General features: G+C 29.4%; 1 protein-coding gene across 3 annotated transcripts in view; it reads left to right on the top strand.

Moving 5' to 3' along the window:
• Positions 1–18,491, top strand: part of Mgat1 (alpha-1,3-mannosyl-glycoprotein 2-beta-N-acetylglucosaminyltransferase) — a 45,916-nt gene extending 27,425 nt beyond the window's left edge. For 2 of the 3 annotated variants that reach the window (XM_075363721.1, XM_075363722.1), the window contains exons 9-11: positions 7,931–8,021; positions 13,398–13,568; positions 17,387–18,490. In XM_075363721.1, the coding sequence (XP_075219836.1) occupies positions 7,931–8,021; positions 13,398–13,568; positions 17,387–17,500 (376 nt within the window). In that variant the 3' untranslated portion in view covers positions 17,501–18,490. Of the gene's footprint in view, positions 1–7,930; positions 8,022–13,397; positions 13,569–17,386 lie in introns of all 3 variants that reach the window. The other variant, XM_075363723.1, reaches the window with a different exon arrangement.
• Positions 18,492–19,108: the final 617 nt, after the last annotated feature.

Raw genomic sequence — 19,108 nt, 5'->3', positions numbered from 1 at the left:
GCCCTTATTCTTTGTTATATATAACACCTCTTATTCTGTGGCTATTTCAAAACTTCACAATTCAATGAGATTGTTTTGTGCTGGTTTTAGTTTTTAATGTTAGTTTGAATTTTCTAATTGATCTGATTGACAAAAAAATTATTTACCACATGTTACATAAAAATAAAGATGATGTTTGACAACAGTGTAACTGGCATGGGTTTTAATTGGTGCAGGGTAAATGACAAAAGTTTAGTGTGACGCAGTTTGCTTATGATAACTTAAACAAGTGTTTATGCTGATCAAAACAATCTTCCACTGGAAGATGTTCCACTACTTCAATGTTTATATGTTAAAGAATTTTCTTTAAAAATTAAAAAAATAAATAAATAAATAAACTACCAATTTTTTAAAGGCAAAGTAGCTTAAATAATAGTGTATGTAGTGATTTATAGTGGTAAAGTATGTGGTATAGTATTTGTAATAAAGGTAAACCATTGATTTTTCATTATAAATAATATAAATTTTTGGATATTTATAGTATTTATACTCTGAATATGCAAATGGTCTATATAAATTTGTAATCCAAATATATTCAGCATTTTTTATTTTTGAATTATTGTGTAAAAGATTTTAGGAGATAAAAAATTAAGAAAAAGTTTAAAACACTTTTATGAATTTTTACGAAGTGTTTTCTTTTAAGCAATGGATAGATTTGGTTCTGGAGAAACACCAGGTAATAAAAGTGTTTACTTATAAAATAAACTTTTTTTGAACAATCAGTAGAATGAAAAATTATAGCAAGAGTCCTGTAAAATAAAATTTATACAAAAATCATGTAAAAAATATTCATATTTTTTTTTTAATTTGGTAGAACTCAAAATACATTGAAATCAGTACATGTTCTGATTTCAATATATTTTGGGTTCTGCCAAATTAAAAAAAAAAAAAAAATGAATATTTTTTACATGATTTTTGTATAAATTTTATTTGACAGGACTCTTGTTTGATTTTTTATTCTACTGATTGTTTAAAAAAAGTTTATTTTATTACGCAGCCCCATATACAATATCTTTTTTCTTGTGCTTCCTGTTTTTGGAGGGCATTATGTGCCCCAGAAACATAGGGATGATAAGGTTCTCTGCTTTAGAAAGGACAAAAGAACATTCAGTCTCTTTGTGGATCAGTTGAGTTTTTTTTTTATAGTTATTTAATGCTTGAGATAAGCATAGGATAGCTCAAATGTGTTTGTATTTCAAGTAAAAAAATTATTTTTTATAAAAGAAGACTAAATTTAATGTCATTTTCTATTCAGCAAAATAGTTCTGCTGATCAAGATGACCTAAACAGTAATTTGGTTATTTTTATTTTAAATTTCAGTTTAACAACATAGCTAATCATTATCAAATCATATGGTTAAATAAAAACCTAAAGATTAAGAACAATAACAGGTATTATTTTATCAGGGATGTCTTCAGAATTGAGTTCCTTTTACTTTTTTTAAGGTGGACAACTGTAGCTGGTTTTATTTTAAAATTACGCAGAAATCTAGATTTTTTGAAAGTGAAAATGCACAGCAGGTTGCAAGGCTAGTTATAGTTTGGCAGTTGGTCTTTTCCAGTTTCAGGCTGAAATTCTTGACAAGGTGCTGTTAATTTCTAAAAATGTGAAAGAATATTGATAACATGGGTTTTCACATTCAGTTCAAAGAAATTATGATGTTAACTGTTATTGGTTGTGCAGTTTTAGACTCCTGACTTTATAACAATGCTGTTGATATAAAAAAAAGAACTGCATAACAAATTTTGAATTTTTGTCAAAATAATCTGTGTGTGGTTCTTCATAAAGTATCGAATAATTATTTCTGTTGAAATAATGGTAAAAGTATTGATATTTAGGTATAAATAGGTTCATCCAAATTCTCCCTGAAAGTCCACCATGTATTAAATTGTGTAAAGTTTCTTCAATTGTATTAAGCTTTTTATTTACTGAATTTTCAATAAAAATGTAAAATTATCTCTATCTCTATTTGCTGTTAAAGAATATACATCATTAGTCTTGCTGATGAATAGCTGATAAATTAACTGCAAATTGTTTTAAAAATAAGACTATAATAGTTTGTAGAAATTAAAAAAAATCTTTTTTACCTGTTTTTTACAAAGTGAAACATTAAGAAAATAATTTTAAAAAATTATTTCTTTGAAAATACTAAAATATGCTATAACAGAAATGTTTCTTAGAGAATCTTTATTGTTACACTTGTTACCAGATACCAGTAACCTACATTGTGTTGCTTCACCTCTGAAATTCAAAGAGCTTTAAATTAAATATCTGATGAAATTGGTTTTTAAAGAGTAGTTTTTTATGTAGCATTTTCTATTGATTTTTATAAAAAATGAAATTCTTGTAGGTTTTTAATCTGCATTACCATTATAGAAATTTTTTTATAAAGGTGATTTAATTATTTTACTCATGAACATTTTGCTGAAAAGAAATCAATAAAAACATTATATTTTTACTTTGTCAGTTTCTATAAGCTATACAAACATTGATAAAAAATTAAATTTACCTTTAAAGCATAGTTTGCCTTTGTTGATTGCAATAACAGAAAAATAAATGCCTGAAGAAAAGTTATACTGAACCTTGTAATACACAGATTAAGAAACCTTGAGTACTTAGTGTGTTTAAATCGGAATAGTTTATTAAGTTTTATTTCTCTAAGGAGCTGAATACAACTTCTTAGATTGGTTATTTTTGAAATAATAATAATAATAAAATTAAGTTAAATGTTTGAATAAAATCATGTTCATAGTAATTATATGACATGATTTAGTAACAGTAAAGAAAAATATATAACAATTAAAGATGCCAAACTCTTAACTAAGTGCTTTGATAATTGCTTCTTATTACTAAATTATCATATTTAATTTTCTATCAGTAAATATATAAATAATATATATTTATTAAATTAGTATTAATTTTCGTTGATATTTCAAGGAAAATAATTCATCCTAATGTAAAATAATACACCTATTGATGTATTACTAAATTTGTATACTGATGGCAGATTTTTTCAAAGTAGCACTCACATCATTACAAAGAGTGTTTTGATTTGTTATTTTTATTCTTTTACACACCATTAAATGTTAGGAATGGTAAATAGATGTATTGGGAACTCAGGTAATGTCATTCAGTAAACTAGTTATTTGCTAGTGAATCAGTAAAACCGCATTCTTTTGAAATAAGTGTAATTTTATTTTCTAACAAGTAAATCATAATCTGAAATTTTGATAAAATGATAACTTCTTGCTTTTATTTAATTGATGTAGGTTCTACATGAAATATTTGCTTCTTATGTTTGCATATAAAGTAAAATATCTGCATGTTGTGGGTGCTGTTATCTAAAATCTAAGGAATTACTGGTTTGATCTGAATTACTTATTCTGCTTCTGTGTATTTCTAAAATAGATTTTTTTGTTCCAACAAATGAAATTATAATCTACATGTCGTTTTGATCTTTATCAAAATTATTTGCAATCTCTTGTAGAAAAATCTATGATTTAATAGAAAATTTGGACACATTTCTCTAAGAGAATTTATAAGTTCATAGTAATCTCAACAAAATATTGTATAAATTAATTCTTTTCTAAAATTTTTTTTTTTTTTAAAGATATAAATATCATTATAATTTTATGCTGAATTCAATATGTTGTAGGTGCATTGTGATTTTAAAAAGCTGAAATATTAAAAAACAATTTTACGCGTGCATGCGCGCGCGCACACACACACACACACAACAACAACAAACAAACAAAGAGTAGTACTTTCTATACCATAAATAAATATTTTGAAAATATAGATGTTGGTGCCTTATATTAGTGATCATCAAAATTAGAATGATTGAAAATGTTTTAATTATTTTGTTACATTATACTGTAAACAATGAAAAGATGAAGCCTGGGATTAAAATTGTTCTAATTCTTCTAGGAAGCTAAATGGAAAAATAAAGTAAATATAAAAGTGTAAATGTATAAAAACTTAATTGTTTTCTTTCTATGATGCAGTCATAAAATATTCTTTTATAAACCATATAAGAAGTAATTGCGTATAATGTAATATACATTGTTTCTCATAACTTAAATTACATAATCTTGTTAAATGTTTTTTAAAGATTTGCATAGTGATTGTAGTAATATGCTAATATAAGTTTTTAAAGTAAATTGGAAGTTACGTTTTTATTTTGATTATTGTTACTGAAAAAAATTGTTGATGCTTTTAAATAATTTAAAAAAATGAAAATATTAGCAAATTTTTTTGTTATGAAAAATATATAAATATTTGTATACATTTTTTTGTAATTTTTGGGTTGAAAAAAGTCAGCATAATGAAAAAATTATGTTTTTAACATAGTTAGGTTATTTGTAAGATATAAAATTGATAACATACATTTAGTTAGTTATGTTTACATTATGATAAGATAGGAAAGGAAAACTTAAAATTGTATGAATTTCTTAATTTCTAGACTAATGCAAAATGTTTTATTTACTATTATATTTATATTACTGAAAAAAATGTTCAGCTTATAATTTTATGAATAAAATTAACTTATTCATCTTTTTGGATAATTTTTAATAAGATTACTTCAGTCGGCTCTTGATAATCAGACATTCGTGTAACTACTGAGGCACTTCGTTTAATGCCACAATTTTTTTTTTCCCCAGTAGGCTGTGGTTACACGGAATACTCTAATAAATTACAATACAGTAGTACTTCTGGTCGTTGCCAACATCATTAGCTGTGTCTGCAGTTGAAAGCATGGTGCTGCCAGTGGTAACTTGTTCAGTACCAGGGTCTATAGATGGCATTAAACTTCTTACAGTATCTTACTACACGTCTTGTTATTGCATGATTGTATGTCATGTTTAGTTGTCATATTCATTTTAATGTATCTAGGTTTCCTTATCTTAAATTGTCCAGTTTTTCATTTCTTAAACAGTATCTGAACATCTTTCTTTTTAGCCTTGAAGATGTTGAGACCACAAAAATGTAAGCTCATCACACTAAGTTTACTTCAAAAAGCAGAAATTCTTAAAAGAATTGACAAAGGTGAAAAAAGTGGTGATGTAGATTCACTATACGGAATTGGATGTGCAACGATTTATGACTTGCAAAATGATCGGGTAAAAGTAGAAAAATTTGTAAAAGATAATATCAGTAGTAAAAGTGATCAGAAAACATTAAAATCTGGCATTGTGAACCTAGTAATGGAAGATGCATATTATGTTTGGTTTATTCAGGAAAGTTCCAAACATACTTCTCTTTCTGGTGAAATCATCAAAGAAAAAACTACACTTTTTCATAAAGAAATGAAGAGGAAAGAAGATTTCCGTGCAAGTGATGGGTGGTTCGACAAATTCAAGAAGTACTGTGGAATCTATTCACATTTCTTGTGATTTTACTGCCATCGAGCCATATGAAGAAAAATTTATAAAGACAGTCCAAGAATTGGGTCTTGGTCGTGACCAGGTTTATAATGCCAATGACAGTGGGTTATTTTGGAGGCTGCTACCGAAAAAAACATTCTTCATTCTGCTGAAAAGAACGCTCCAGTTTGCAAAATATCAAAAAAACAGAATTGCATTTATGCCTTGTTCAAATGCGAGTGTACCTATAAACTTGAATTGCTTGTTGTAGGCAAGTCCAAAAATCGTGGGTTTTTAAAAATGTAAGACTTCCTATAAAATACAAAAATCAAAGCCGAGCGTGGATGACAATGGAAATATTTTTTGAATGTTTTAATGAGCGGTTCATGTCATCAGTAAAAAAATTCCTTAAACAAAGACAATTACCTGAAAAAGCACTGCTAATTTTAGACAACTGTACAGGGCACCAAATGAGGAAACTTTGAAAGTAAAGATGGGTTTATCCACGTCTTATTTCTTCTGCCAAATGTTACAGCTATTATCATTCAGCCAATGGATCAAAATGTAATCCAAATGCTTAAAACAAATTATAAAAAGTCTAATGTGTAAATTGGAAAATACACCTATTTTAAAATGTTTAAAAGAAATACATCTTAGAGACATCATGTTTGATCTTCTACAAGCATAGGGGAAGATTCCTGGCAATAGTGAGCTCTTGGAAAAATTTGTGGCCAACTCATTTCTGTATTACATTAGTATGAAAAATGCAAAAAAAAACCAGTGGAAAATGAACAAACATCGACAACATCTGAAAGTAGTGATGTTAGTCCTGATGCTTAAATAAACGACATTAGGGAGTCACTAGCCCAACTGTATATTGAGGACGACTCAGAAGGACTGACACAAGACGACATAAATGAATGGCTGACCAGAATTGAAAATGAAAATTATCAATTGATGATCGACTGGGAGATAATTGAAGATGTGCTGGATCAAGATGAAGACAGCGAAATCAATGGATAAAGATGACAGCGAAAATGTGACATCATCAGCATCAATTAGTACTGTAGATCACGAAAGTACTTTAAGTGCATTTAACATGTATAACAAGGGGGCTGAAGAAGATAGTGGCAACTGTCAATATTTTAATAAGATTACTTCAGTTGGCTCTTGATAATAAGACATTCGTGTAACTACTGAAGCAATTCGTTGTGAGAAAGTAATTTTAAATTCTCCACTAAAGCAAAAAAAACAAAAGACTATTAACCAGAATTTTTTGTTAAATAAGTAGTTAGTTGTACTATTGTTATTTTCTTAATCAATTTACATTAGTTATTCAAATTAATAAATGCATATGAAAGTAAGTTATGTTTTATGTCGGTTATTCCATTGAAATTAGGCTAATTCCGATAATCGGACACTCAGGCTGCCCAATATGTGTTGGATTACAGAGAGCCTATTGTACTATAAATTGCGGTAAAAATGCAGTTATGTGGGCTGAAAAAAGATTGTGCCTTTTGTTTATGCACATACAAGATGGGGTCTTGTATGTGCATAAACAAAAGGCATTTATTCTCTTCTTAATGTAGGGTGGAATTTTCTTAATCTATTGCTTGTCAGCCATTCCTATGTTTGTGATAGGATACTGATTACATTTTGATTATGAACTGATTATTTATGGAGCTCCTACTTGTTCTGGATCTGAGTTGAAAATTCTATTTATAATTTATTACAAGGAAATTTTATTGCTGAAAATAACATTGTGAGATTTTGAAGAATGGGGTTTTGTAAGATCATTTTGGGTTGTATTGTCATTTTAGTTAGCTTCTGTATCAATATGTTAGGATGTACTTTAGGTTAACACAAAATTCTCTTCAGTATTCCTCAAGACCATCTTTAACAGCTTACAACATGAAGGCCTTGTTAATGATTTGTCTGATTGCTTAAGTATTTTTAGCATTCAAACCTGCATTTCTGTTACAAGTTTTTCTTTCTAAAGTAAAACTCTTTTTGGTATAATTTTTAACCAGAAATATTTTGGTAATCCTACACTGTAAATTTGCACTTCAGTCTAAAATAAAGTATAGGATTAAGTCACTTAATTAGGGTGACAGAATCAGTATTTATCAAAACTTATGTTTTGATAAATACTGATTCGCTAACATGACTTTTGCACATGAAGGATGTTTGCTGTGTTGCAGTGAAATGGTACAGATAACACTGCTAGTAAAGATATTACACATCAGCCTCTACTCTTGTTAGAATCACAGCTATAACCACCATAATCTGAACTGTTATATTGTACTGTCATGTATTGTGTATAAAAGTTTGTATATTTTTTCTGTCTATTATTGATTTAATTATATTTGTTTATTAATAAAAGGAATATAATTATTTTTTTAGATTCTGCAGTAGCTGATAGTAAGCGTGAGTAAAATTACATTATTAAACTATCACTGTTGTGTGATGGTTAATTTTTTTTTAGGTACAGAAAATGTTGATTATAATTGGAATGTTGTTTGTTTCAGTGGCTTGTTTTATGAAAAGTATTTGAAATACATACACTTGAACGATAAATTTGTGCCTTTCACTCAATTGAACCTCACATATTTATTACAAGTAAGTATATTTAGAAATAGGCTGCTGTTATCAGAAAGCAGAACTAGATAAATTGTGATTTTACAGGTCCTTCCTTCTGGATTTTCTTTAATTTCCTTTTTTTTGCCTTTCATTTCCTTAAAATCATTTGTCATTTTAAATCTCTCTATTACTGTCTTTCCTTCCTCCCCCAGCACCTTCCTAAATATCACCAGCTGGAAACTATATTTTTTAAGCATAACACATTTAGGTCTTCACTTGACTACAACTTGATCACCTGATTAAACTTGAGTTCACTCAAGTAAGCATTCAGACATTTAGTGTATAATTACTATTTTGAAATGTTTTTGACATTTGGTTTTGTAGTTGTATACTGTAGTTAAAAAACTCTCCCTCTGAATCATGAGACCTTGCTGATGGTGAGGGGGCTTGAGTGCTCAGTGATATAGAGTAGCTGAACTGAAGGTGCAACCATACACAGAAATATTTATTGAGAGCCAACCTAAGGAATGATCCTGAAAGAGGGCAGCAGCTCTTTCAGTAGTTGTTAAGGGCATAGGTCAGGAGAACTTAAATAGCCATATCAACATCACTCAATCCTGACCAGGAGTCTTATTCTTTAAGACTTTGGAGGTTGGTGTCCCCACGGGCCTAGCCTCTGCAGCTTTTCTTCCCACTACTCACTGAGCTGCAGAACACTTTACACTGTACACATATACTACACCAAGAGCACTAAATAAATTACAACATATACACTTACACAACTACATAACAACATCCTTCACTGATATTTCTTACATTTACACTCGGTGGTGTTGCAACATCTTATGAAATGCAACCGTAACCCAAGGTGGGAACTATCATGCCGATGGGTGAATGGCTCTACGTAGTGGTTTGCTAATAAACTCCGGCACATTAAAGATTCTGTGTTGCCTTGGGACTCCTCATGCAGAAAAATTCGTCGTGAGGAAGTGGTCCTCTGTCGATTGTGATTAGGCCATACTAGAGTCACACACGAGTACCTGATGTCAGCAGGACACGCACCACTATGTGCACGATGCAATTTCCGCATGACCGTACACCACATTCTTGTGGATTGCATTCGTTATGCAGCTTTGTGTAGTAAATTTAAATTGCCCAGAAATATCCATCAATTTTTGTCAATGATAACAGAGTTTTAGACTGAATGTTTCTGTTTTTTCATCGTGCTGGTCTTATTTCTAAAATTTGATATTGTGGTGTATAGTTTTTGTTTTTGATAAAGTTTTTAGTATATCTGATTTTTTTTAAATTTTTATGTTTTTGTGTTTGTTTTTTATTCTGTTATTCAAGAAGGGGCTTTTACACCCCTCTCGGGTATTGTAATTTTCTACATTTATGTAAATTTTATATTGTTTTTATTTTTTTTAAGATAAATTTTATCCTATTTTAAAATTCTGACTGTGATATTAGTTATAAGTCCTTAATTATATTAGATATAAGTTTTTAGTGATATTAGTTTTAAGTTTTTATTTCATTTTTAATATGTTTGTTTTTATATTAGGTATATTTATTTTTTTTATGTTAGTTATATTTTTTAGTTTAGTTATAGTTTTTATTTTTATTTTATTTCTTATTTTTTCTGTTGTCTGAGAAGGGGCCCTTACACCCCTTCTCAGAGTTTGTAAAGTTTTACTTTTTGTTGAGTTTTATATATGTTTATTTTTTTATGATAATATACTTATTTAAAAGTACTTTATGAAAACTTTTATTCCGGGCAATGATAACACGAAAGCGTTATTTGCAAAAAAAAAAAAAAACTTCTGATACTGCACAGCTGAAAGCAATGGAAAACTACAACTGTTTTTTTCCAAGAAAATGTGATTTTAGAATAATTAACTCAGCTTTAAATAAAGGGCAAGCAGGAATAGGTTTCGAAATGAACAAGAAGATAGGAAAGAGAGTAGAATATTTCAAAATGCATAGCGATAGAATTATTGTAATAAGGATAAAATCAAAGCATAAGCCGACAATGATTGTTACTGTCTATATGCCTACAAGTGCCCATGATGATGATGAGGTAGAGTGTGTAAACAAAGAAATTGACAAAGCAATTAAACTTACAAAAGGGGATGAAAATGTAGTAATAGAGACTGGAATGCAAGCAATGGAAAAGGTAAGGAAGGAAATATTGTGGGTGAATATGGGCGAGCAAAAGGAATGAAAGAGGGGACCAACTTATTGAGTTTTGCATCAAGTATAATTTTGTAATTGCCAACACCCAGTTTAAAAATCATAATAGAAGAATATAAACATGGAAAAATCCAGGTGATACTGCAAGATATCAGATAGATTATATCAAGGTTAAACAAAGATTTAGAAATCAACTCATTGACTGCAAAGCTTATCCTGGAGCAGACAATGATAGTGACCATAATTTAGTGATAATGAAATGTAGATTGGGGTTTAAAAACCTGAAGAAAAGGTGTCAGATGAATCAGTGGAATTTAGAAAAGCTTGAGGAAGAGGGTAAAGAAAATTTTTGAAGAGGACATCACAAGAGGTCTGAGTAAAAAAGGTAAGGTAGAAAATGTAGAAGAAGAATGGGAAAATGTTGAAAAGGAGATTCTTAATCAGCAGAAGCAAACTTAGGCAGAATAAAGAAAACTGGTAGAAAGCCTTGTGTATCAAAGGATATATTGCAGCTGATGGATAAATGTAGAAGAATAAGAATACTAGTGATAAAGATAAAAGGAACAATTGACAATTAAGAAATACTATAAACAGGAAGTGCAAATTAGTGAGAGGAGTGAATTAAAGAAAAGTTTTCAGAAGTGGAAAGAGTAATCATCATTGGTAAAATAGACGAAGCATACAGGAAAATTAGGAGAATTTTTTGGTACATAAATTAAATTCTAATAATGTGCTAAACAAAGATGGTACACTGATTTATAGTATGAAAGAAAAGGTCAATAGGTGGGTGGAATATATTGAAGAGTTATCCAGAGGAAATGAATTAGGAACTGGTGTTACAGAGGAAGTCAAAGAGGATGAAAAGGGAGATACAGTACTGAAATCTGAATTTAACAGAGCATTAAAGGATTTGGATGGCAGAAAGGCTTCTGGGATAGATGGGATACCTGCAGAGTTACTGTGCAGTGCAAGTGAGGAGGTGATAGATTATACAAACTGGTGTGTAATATTTACAACAAAGGGGAAGTCCCGCCAGACTTCAAAAAGAGTGTTATTGTCATGATACCAAAGAAAGCAGGAGCAGATAAATGTGAAGAATACAGAACAATTAGCTTAATTTTTCATGCATCAAAAATCTTAACTAGAATTCTGTACAGAAGAATTGAGAGGAGAGTGGAAGAAGTGTTAGGAGAAGACCAATTTGATTTGAGGAAAAGTGTAGGGACAAGGGAAGCAATTTTAGCATTCAGATTAATAGTAGAAGGAAGATTAAAGAAAAACAAACCAACATAATTGGCATTTATAGACTTAGAAAAGGCATTTGATAACATAGAATGGAATAAAATGTTCAGAATTTAAAAAAAAATTGGGGTTCAAGTATAAAGATAGAAGAGCAATTGCTAACATTTACAGGAATCAAACTGCAACAGTAATAATCAAAGAACATAACAAAGAAGCCGTAATAATAACGGGAGTTTGACAAGGATGTTCCCTATCCCTGTTACTTTTTAATCTTTACATAGAACTAGCAGTTAATGATGTTAAATAACAATTTAGATCCAGAGTAACAGTGTAAGGTGAAACGATATAGATGCTACGATTTGCTGATGATATAGTAATTCTTGCCGAGAGTAAAAAAGATTTAGAAGAAACAATGAATGGCATGGATGAAGTCCTATGCAAGAACTACTCCATGAAAATAAACAAGAGCAAAACAAAAGTAATGAATTGTAGTAGAAATAATGTAGATAGACCACTGAATATAAAAATAGGAAGGGAAAAGATTACGAAGGTAGAAGAATTTTGTTATTTGGGAAGTAGAATTACTAAAGATGGATGAAGCAGGAGCAATATAAAATGCTAAATAGCACAGGTGAAACGAGCTTTCAGTCAGAAATATAATTTGCTTACATAAAAAATTAATCTAAACGTCAGGAAAACATTTTTGAAAGTATATGTTTGGAGCATAGTAAGTATATGTTTGGAAATGAAACTTGGGACGATTGAGTACCCGAGAAGAAAAGATTAGAAGCTTTTGAAATGCGGTGCTATAGAATGTTAAAAATCAAATGGGTGAATAAAGTGGCAAATAAAGAGGTGTTGCGGCAAATTGATGAAGAAATAAGCATTTGGAAAAATATAGTTAAAAGAAGAGACAGACTTAAAGGGCACATATTATTAAGGCGTCTGGAATAGTCGCTTTAATATTGGAGGGACATGTAGATGGGAAAAACTGTGCAGGCAGGCAACGTTTGAAATATGGAAAACAAATTGTTAGGATGTAGGATGTAAGGGGTATATTGAAATGAAATGACTGACACTAGATAGGGAATCTTGGAGAGCTTTATCAAACCAGTCAAATAACAGTTAAAAAACTGTATGGTCTGCTTTTATCTAAAGTATATGGACTTACTACAGTGGTACTGATGGTATGTAGCTGATTCATTTGAAACGTCATGGGAGATCAGAATAGAATTTAAGATTCCTAATTCCTAGATTTTCAAATATCTTGTACTAGGTAATTGGATAAGTAGTATATGAAAGTTAATTTTATATGAGTAAGTAATATACATTTAATAGACATTTTTTTATTACTTGTATTTTAATAATCTGATCTGATTTTAGACAAAGGAAAAGTTTTGGCTTTTATTTTATGTATATGTCCTATATTTTAATACTTATCACCACCTAAGTTTGAAATCTGTGCATGGAAATTGTTAAGTTGATAATGAATCTTTTAAATTGATATTGTACTGCTTTTCAACGTGCTTCTTCAGTTAGTTACTAGTTTGTCTTGTCCAGGCTCAAGTCATCTGCTTCTCAAGAGAAATTTTAATTGAGCGCCAGTGTCCAAAATATATGGAAATTTAAAACAATTAAAAGTAATTGTAACTTTTAAATTTGGATGAATTCTAATTAAGAAATGACCATTGTGCCAGCTACTTGAAGGTATCACATGGTGCCAAAGTTGAAGCCAGGTAACAGCTAACATGATTCCCCTTATATCTATCCAAGGAAGAAGTAATTATGGGTAAGTAAAGAGGGAATGTACAAAAAGTGGATGATCAGTCCAAAAAGGGGTTTTAAAATACAAATTTTGCTGACAGAATTTTAAGTTTTTCTTTCCTTAAGAAGCAGCAAAATTTAAAAGCAGTACTTATGTGAATTTTTTATTTCTAAATTTTCGCTCTAGTTTGTCTTATAAATTTATATTTGTTTTTATAGGATAATTATGATGTCCAGTTCGTGAAGTCTGTTTATGAAAGTATGGTAGTTACATACCAGGAATTAAAAGCAAATTCTATTGTCACTGATGGCCCTGTAAGGATACCATATTACACAAAAGATAAATACAAACGGACTGCAAAAATGCTTGGCCTTATGGATGATTTCAGAGTAATTATTTTTTTTTTTTTTATTTTGTTATTTGTTTGTCTTAACTTTTAGGTATATTGTATTTAGTGGGGCTCTAAGTAAGGAGCTGTTTGTAATATAAAATTGTAGTTTAACTTTAGTTATCAGGTTTAATTTTGACTTTTAGTAGCAAAAAATAAGAAATATATTCTTACCTAAATGATACACTTTTATTTTATATTGAAGCATCTCTTATCAGAGGTATCTTTTATAAAAAAATAATAATTTGATAAATCAAGGAAATCAAAGTTTAAAAAAATTTAAATAAGCAATTTTACTTTGTTAATATTTATATATAAAATTTATAAATAAGTCCATCCTTGGTACCTGATAAGGGGCTGAACAGCCACCTGTGGACCAACTCAGGATTTTTTTTATTGTGTGGTAGCTGCATAACAAGAGTAATGGCAGAGGTATATCTCATATAAACTCAGACTTCCTAATTCCCCCCCCCCCCAAATAATTCTAACCCCTTCTTTTGTACATTTGGTATCAAATCACTTTTGTTTAACATCTCACCACCCCTCTTTCTTGACATCCAGTTTGTTGCAAGTAAAGTCATAAATATATTAATCACAACTGTTTATAGTCTATGTAACTTACATAATGTGCAATAAAGTTTTTTATTCTGGTCATAGCTGGAATTATGCATCCAAAGGCAATAACTGTATCCTAGTAGACCTTAGTAGAAGTAAATCTCCCATTTTTATCAGCATTCATGTAACAGTAGAGAAATACTATTAGGGTGGAACAGAGGAAACGCATGTTTTTTAAACCATTAGTACTCAGCAACAAGTGGGGATATTTATCTTCAGCGACCTCTGGTGGATAGTTCAGATTATGCAGCTTCACTTGCTATGGAATGTTGGAGCATAGAACATTGTGTATTCGCTGTCTAGCAGTTTTTTTTAGAAACAATAATTCTGTGGTCATGGTTCAAGATCTTTTACGTCTAAATTTTAACGTTGAACGTCAAGATGCTGTTCCAGATCAAAACACCATACTCAAATGGATTGAGAGGTTTAGAAGTACTGAATCTGTGATGAAGAAAAAACCACCTTTCCTTCTCCGTTCAGTCCGAACTCCAGAAAACGTAAGAGTGAGAAGGGCAGTTCTTGCTAGTCCAAAATGATCCCTTAAGCAACAGGCTGTAGTGCTGGGTACGTCACGTCGTTTGCTTCATCGCATCTTACATGATGATCTCAGATTTTCACCCGTACAAAATAATGATCATCTAGCAGCTAACTGAAAGGGATTTTGTGCAACGCAAAGAATTTTGTGGCATAATGAACACCATTCTTATGGAAGATGCAAACACCCTAATAATGATGAGTGATGAAGCCCATTTCCATCTGGATGGCTATGTTAATGTACAGAATTATCAGTACTGGGCATCAGAGAACCCACACCAAAAACCTCTCCACAGCTTAAAAGTAACTTGTGGTGAGGTGTTTCCAAGATAGGGATTGTTGGTCCTTACTTTTTTGAAGAGGGGAGAACCACAGTTGTAGTGACATCAGCACGCTACATTGTCATGTTGAACAACTTCCTGCGTCCAGAACTGGTAAAGCATTAGATGAACATGAAAAAAATGTTGTTCAACAGGTTGGTGCCACAGCTCACACGACAAGAAGTGATTTGACAAATGTTTCCTTGACATGTCATTTCACGATTCATCGATGTTTCTTGGCCCCCACGCTCTGTCGATCTATTGATTTGTGACTTCTTTTTGTGGAGCTACCTAAAATCAAGAGTGTACCTGAGTACACTCTTGATTTCAGGTAGCCTTGTTCACACAAGCTATACACAATTGAAGACTTGAAAATTTCCACTCATCAAGAAGTTGAAGCTGTGTTGAATGAAATGTTGGAGAAAGCCATGCAGAGCTTTGAGAAGTTGCTCCAAATTTGTGTCCGACAAGAAGGACATCATCTTACTAACATTATTTTCCAAACCTAAGGTACGTTTATTTAAAAAATGCAATAAAAATATTATTATTTAATGTAAAAGTTTTTTTCTATAATTAAAACAACTGAAGTTATTCAGTAGTGAAAAACATGCATTTCCTCTGCTCCACCCTTTAATATGGTATATTGTGGTAGGTTATACCTTCTTATTTTGAAGCATCAATTTTAAGCGATTTCAGCAAATATTCAGTTCAGACCACTTCTTAATTTTAATTTGCATATATATGTGTTGAAACAATTATGAATATTAAGAAAAGATGTTTAAAACAAAACTGAACATTGAAAATTAATGTAGTATAAATAATTGTTATGAACTAATAAAAAAAAGCTAGACAAATACATAAAAGTAACAAAAAAGAGTTGTCATACTGTATAATCAAAATATATATTACTGTTCCAGAGATCCCAACCTTTATAGAGTGATCATCCTAAGATCAGTGAGTAATATATTCGTAACAGATAAGTAATTCATGTAGGAATATAATGTGAAACAGGTGACTGGTCATGGTCAGTGCACAATATAGACAGATTATGTTCAAGTGTAAAATCTATAAACTACATTTTCACATTAATGACTACTTTTGTTTTCACTACTGGTCCCAGTTGCCATAAAATATGTAATTGATTTAGAACTATTTTGTGTTTTAGAATTCTTTGTGCACAATTATGGAAACAAAATGTTCCTGTAATCATTGTGACCACCATGTGCTATAAAAAAAAATGTCAGAAACTATAAAATGTGCATAATACAAAATTTGGCAACTTATCCAGAAATAAAATACGGCCATTCTTTTGTGTACTCTGGTTTATGATTCTGTTGCACTTTATAAGTGATCCTTGTCACGTGTGTTTAAAACACTTTTGTTATTGGTTGAATGTTCACAAAGGAAATGTTTCCTCTTTCACTGTTAGCAGATGCGTACACACACACACTTAATTAATTTTTTTATTTAAAATAATAGGAAAAAAAATTAAAAAGAATATAACATGTAAAAAAATAATGAAGTCAATAAATTAATTAATATATATATATATTAAGAAAAAATACACCATGAAAAAAATAAAATAAAATATTTAAAAAAATGAATAAATATAATCTAAACTGAATGAATTGTGGATGTCTGTTAAGTAATGTACACATGAGAAGTCTTTAAGTAATGTTTCTCTGAACATAATGGGGTATACAAAAATGAAAGTTTTAAATTGTGTAATTATCGTCTAATTTCTATCAGTAGAGAATAATAATTTGGAAATACTTCAGATTAACAGTAATTATAATAAAATAAAATAAAAAAAGCAATTACAGATCAGAATTGTGTGAAAATTTACAAATTTAAATTCAAATGTATAAAGTTTAGTTTACATATACTGTAAACTGATAAAAAGTCTATGAACAGCACAATTTGGTTCACAGTACACACAGAACTGGACTGATATGTACTTTTTATTTATTTTTAATTAATATTGTTGCTGCTTAATGTATATGAGTTGTAATTTTTGGGACTCAAGATCATCTAATAATCAAAAATGTCTCTAACTTATTGAGTTTTGCATTTTTTTATTTCTAGGTTTATTTATCATATTGACATACTACTTTGTACAAAATATTATTTTTAACGTAAAAATTTCAGTTTTCAATATATCACTTTCATTTCTGTTACTCTATTTCTGATTTGATTTACAGAAGTTTAGCAGTTATAATGTTTTTTTTTTTTTCTGTAATTGTATGAGCAATATATATATATATATATATAATACCATAAGCTTCTTGCAGATATAATAAAAATAAGATAATTATCATTATCTTAAATTAATTATTCAGTTTTATTTCAGAGTGGTGTTCCTCGTACTGGTTATAGAGGGGTAGTCAGTTTTTTCTATAACAATCGTCGAGTCTATCTTGCTCCTAATGCCAACTGGAAAGGATATGATATAACTTGGAGCTAACGCATCATAATTGTCATTCATCGACTGCTCACTGTCTATAAAAAAAGTGTAGAAGCTTTATTTTATTTAAGTTTCGTTTCATAGAGATAAATATCTTTATCTTGAAAGAGAATCAGTTTAACAGAAATGCTTTATACTTGTTATTTATTCTTAAAGGTATACTATATATTTATTTCTTTGAGTGAGAATGACTTATATAATGTCACACATGTATAGTTATAAAATGAATTAAAACAGCTGGTACTGAGTGTTATGTGCCTGTCTGTTTAGCGCCAACTCGAATTCCTCTTGTATCATCCTCTGATATATTTTTTAGTATTTTGTAGTAGTATTTAAATTTACTATATCCTAGAAAGCAGTGTTTTAATAAGAAAATAATTGGAAATATTTTACTGTAATTTATTATTTCATGTATAATTAATCAAAATATTGAATGTCAGCATATCTTCCATTACATTTTATTTTTTGTAGGAAATCATTTAGCAGTTTATTCATCTTTCACGAAGGCTTAATATTTTAAAGTAAATTTAGCACTGATTGGCCTATAGACAGTGTTGAAACTTTTACTGAAACAATTTTTGTACATTATGCCATATTAACTGGTAGATAGGATTAGTTTGAGTATAAGATGACTTTACAATTTTCAAATGAAATTAAAAAAAATATGTATACTCTACATATGTATATTGTGTATGTATGTGCCAAGTCCCTCTCTTGAAAATGATACAACATTATATATATATTTATTATTTATATTGTATTTTTTTATAATAAAAAACCAACTTGAACAACTCAAGTATAGAATTATGAAGTAAATGAAATGACACTTACCTTATTTTTTCTTTTCTTTATTCCAATAGCACTTTCACAGGATCCCGCATCATCAGTTGTATATAAAATTACATATCAGACATAACAATATTTTTTTTTGAATAAAAATAAAAATTATTAAAATTACTATCATATATGCAAAACATGAAGTCAATTACATAAAATAACTACATATATTTAAATATGACATCAATTAAGAATTAAAAAGTAAAATTAAATTTAAAAATAAAATAATTAGAAAATTTATACCATGCAACCTGGCCAGCCAATGTTACATTACTGAGTGGATTTGAAATTATTTATATACATTCTGATTATATCTATTTTTATCTAAAAATGTACTGCCATCTGTTGCTGCTTTTATAAGTATTATATATATATATATATATATATATATAAGTACAAAAGAATTTCCAACTTGATCAGCTTTCAGACAGAATATGAAGATGACTCCTTAAAAAGCAGCAACAGATGGCAGCACGTTTTTACATAAAAATAGATATAATCAGAATGTATATAAATAATTTCAAATCCACTCAGTAATGTAACATTGGCTGGCCAGGTTGCATGGTATAAATTTTTAAATTATTTTATTTTTAAATTTAATTTTACTTTTTAATTCTTAATTGATGTCATATTTAAATATATGTAGTTATTTTATTTAATTGACTTCATTTTTTGTATATATGATAGTAATTTTAATCTTTTAATTTTTAATTCTAAAAAAAAAAATTGATATGTAATTTTACATAATTTATATACAACTGATGATGCGGG

This window comes from Lycorma delicatula, chromosome 4 (genome assembly GCF_047948215.1).
Source record: "Lycorma delicatula isolate Av1 chromosome 4, ASM4794821v1, whole genome shotgun sequence".
Taxonomy (NCBI): domain Eukaryota; kingdom Metazoa; phylum Arthropoda; class Insecta; order Hemiptera; family Fulgoridae; genus Lycorma; species Lycorma delicatula.
This window is presented reverse-complemented; position numbering and strand designations above follow the sequence as displayed.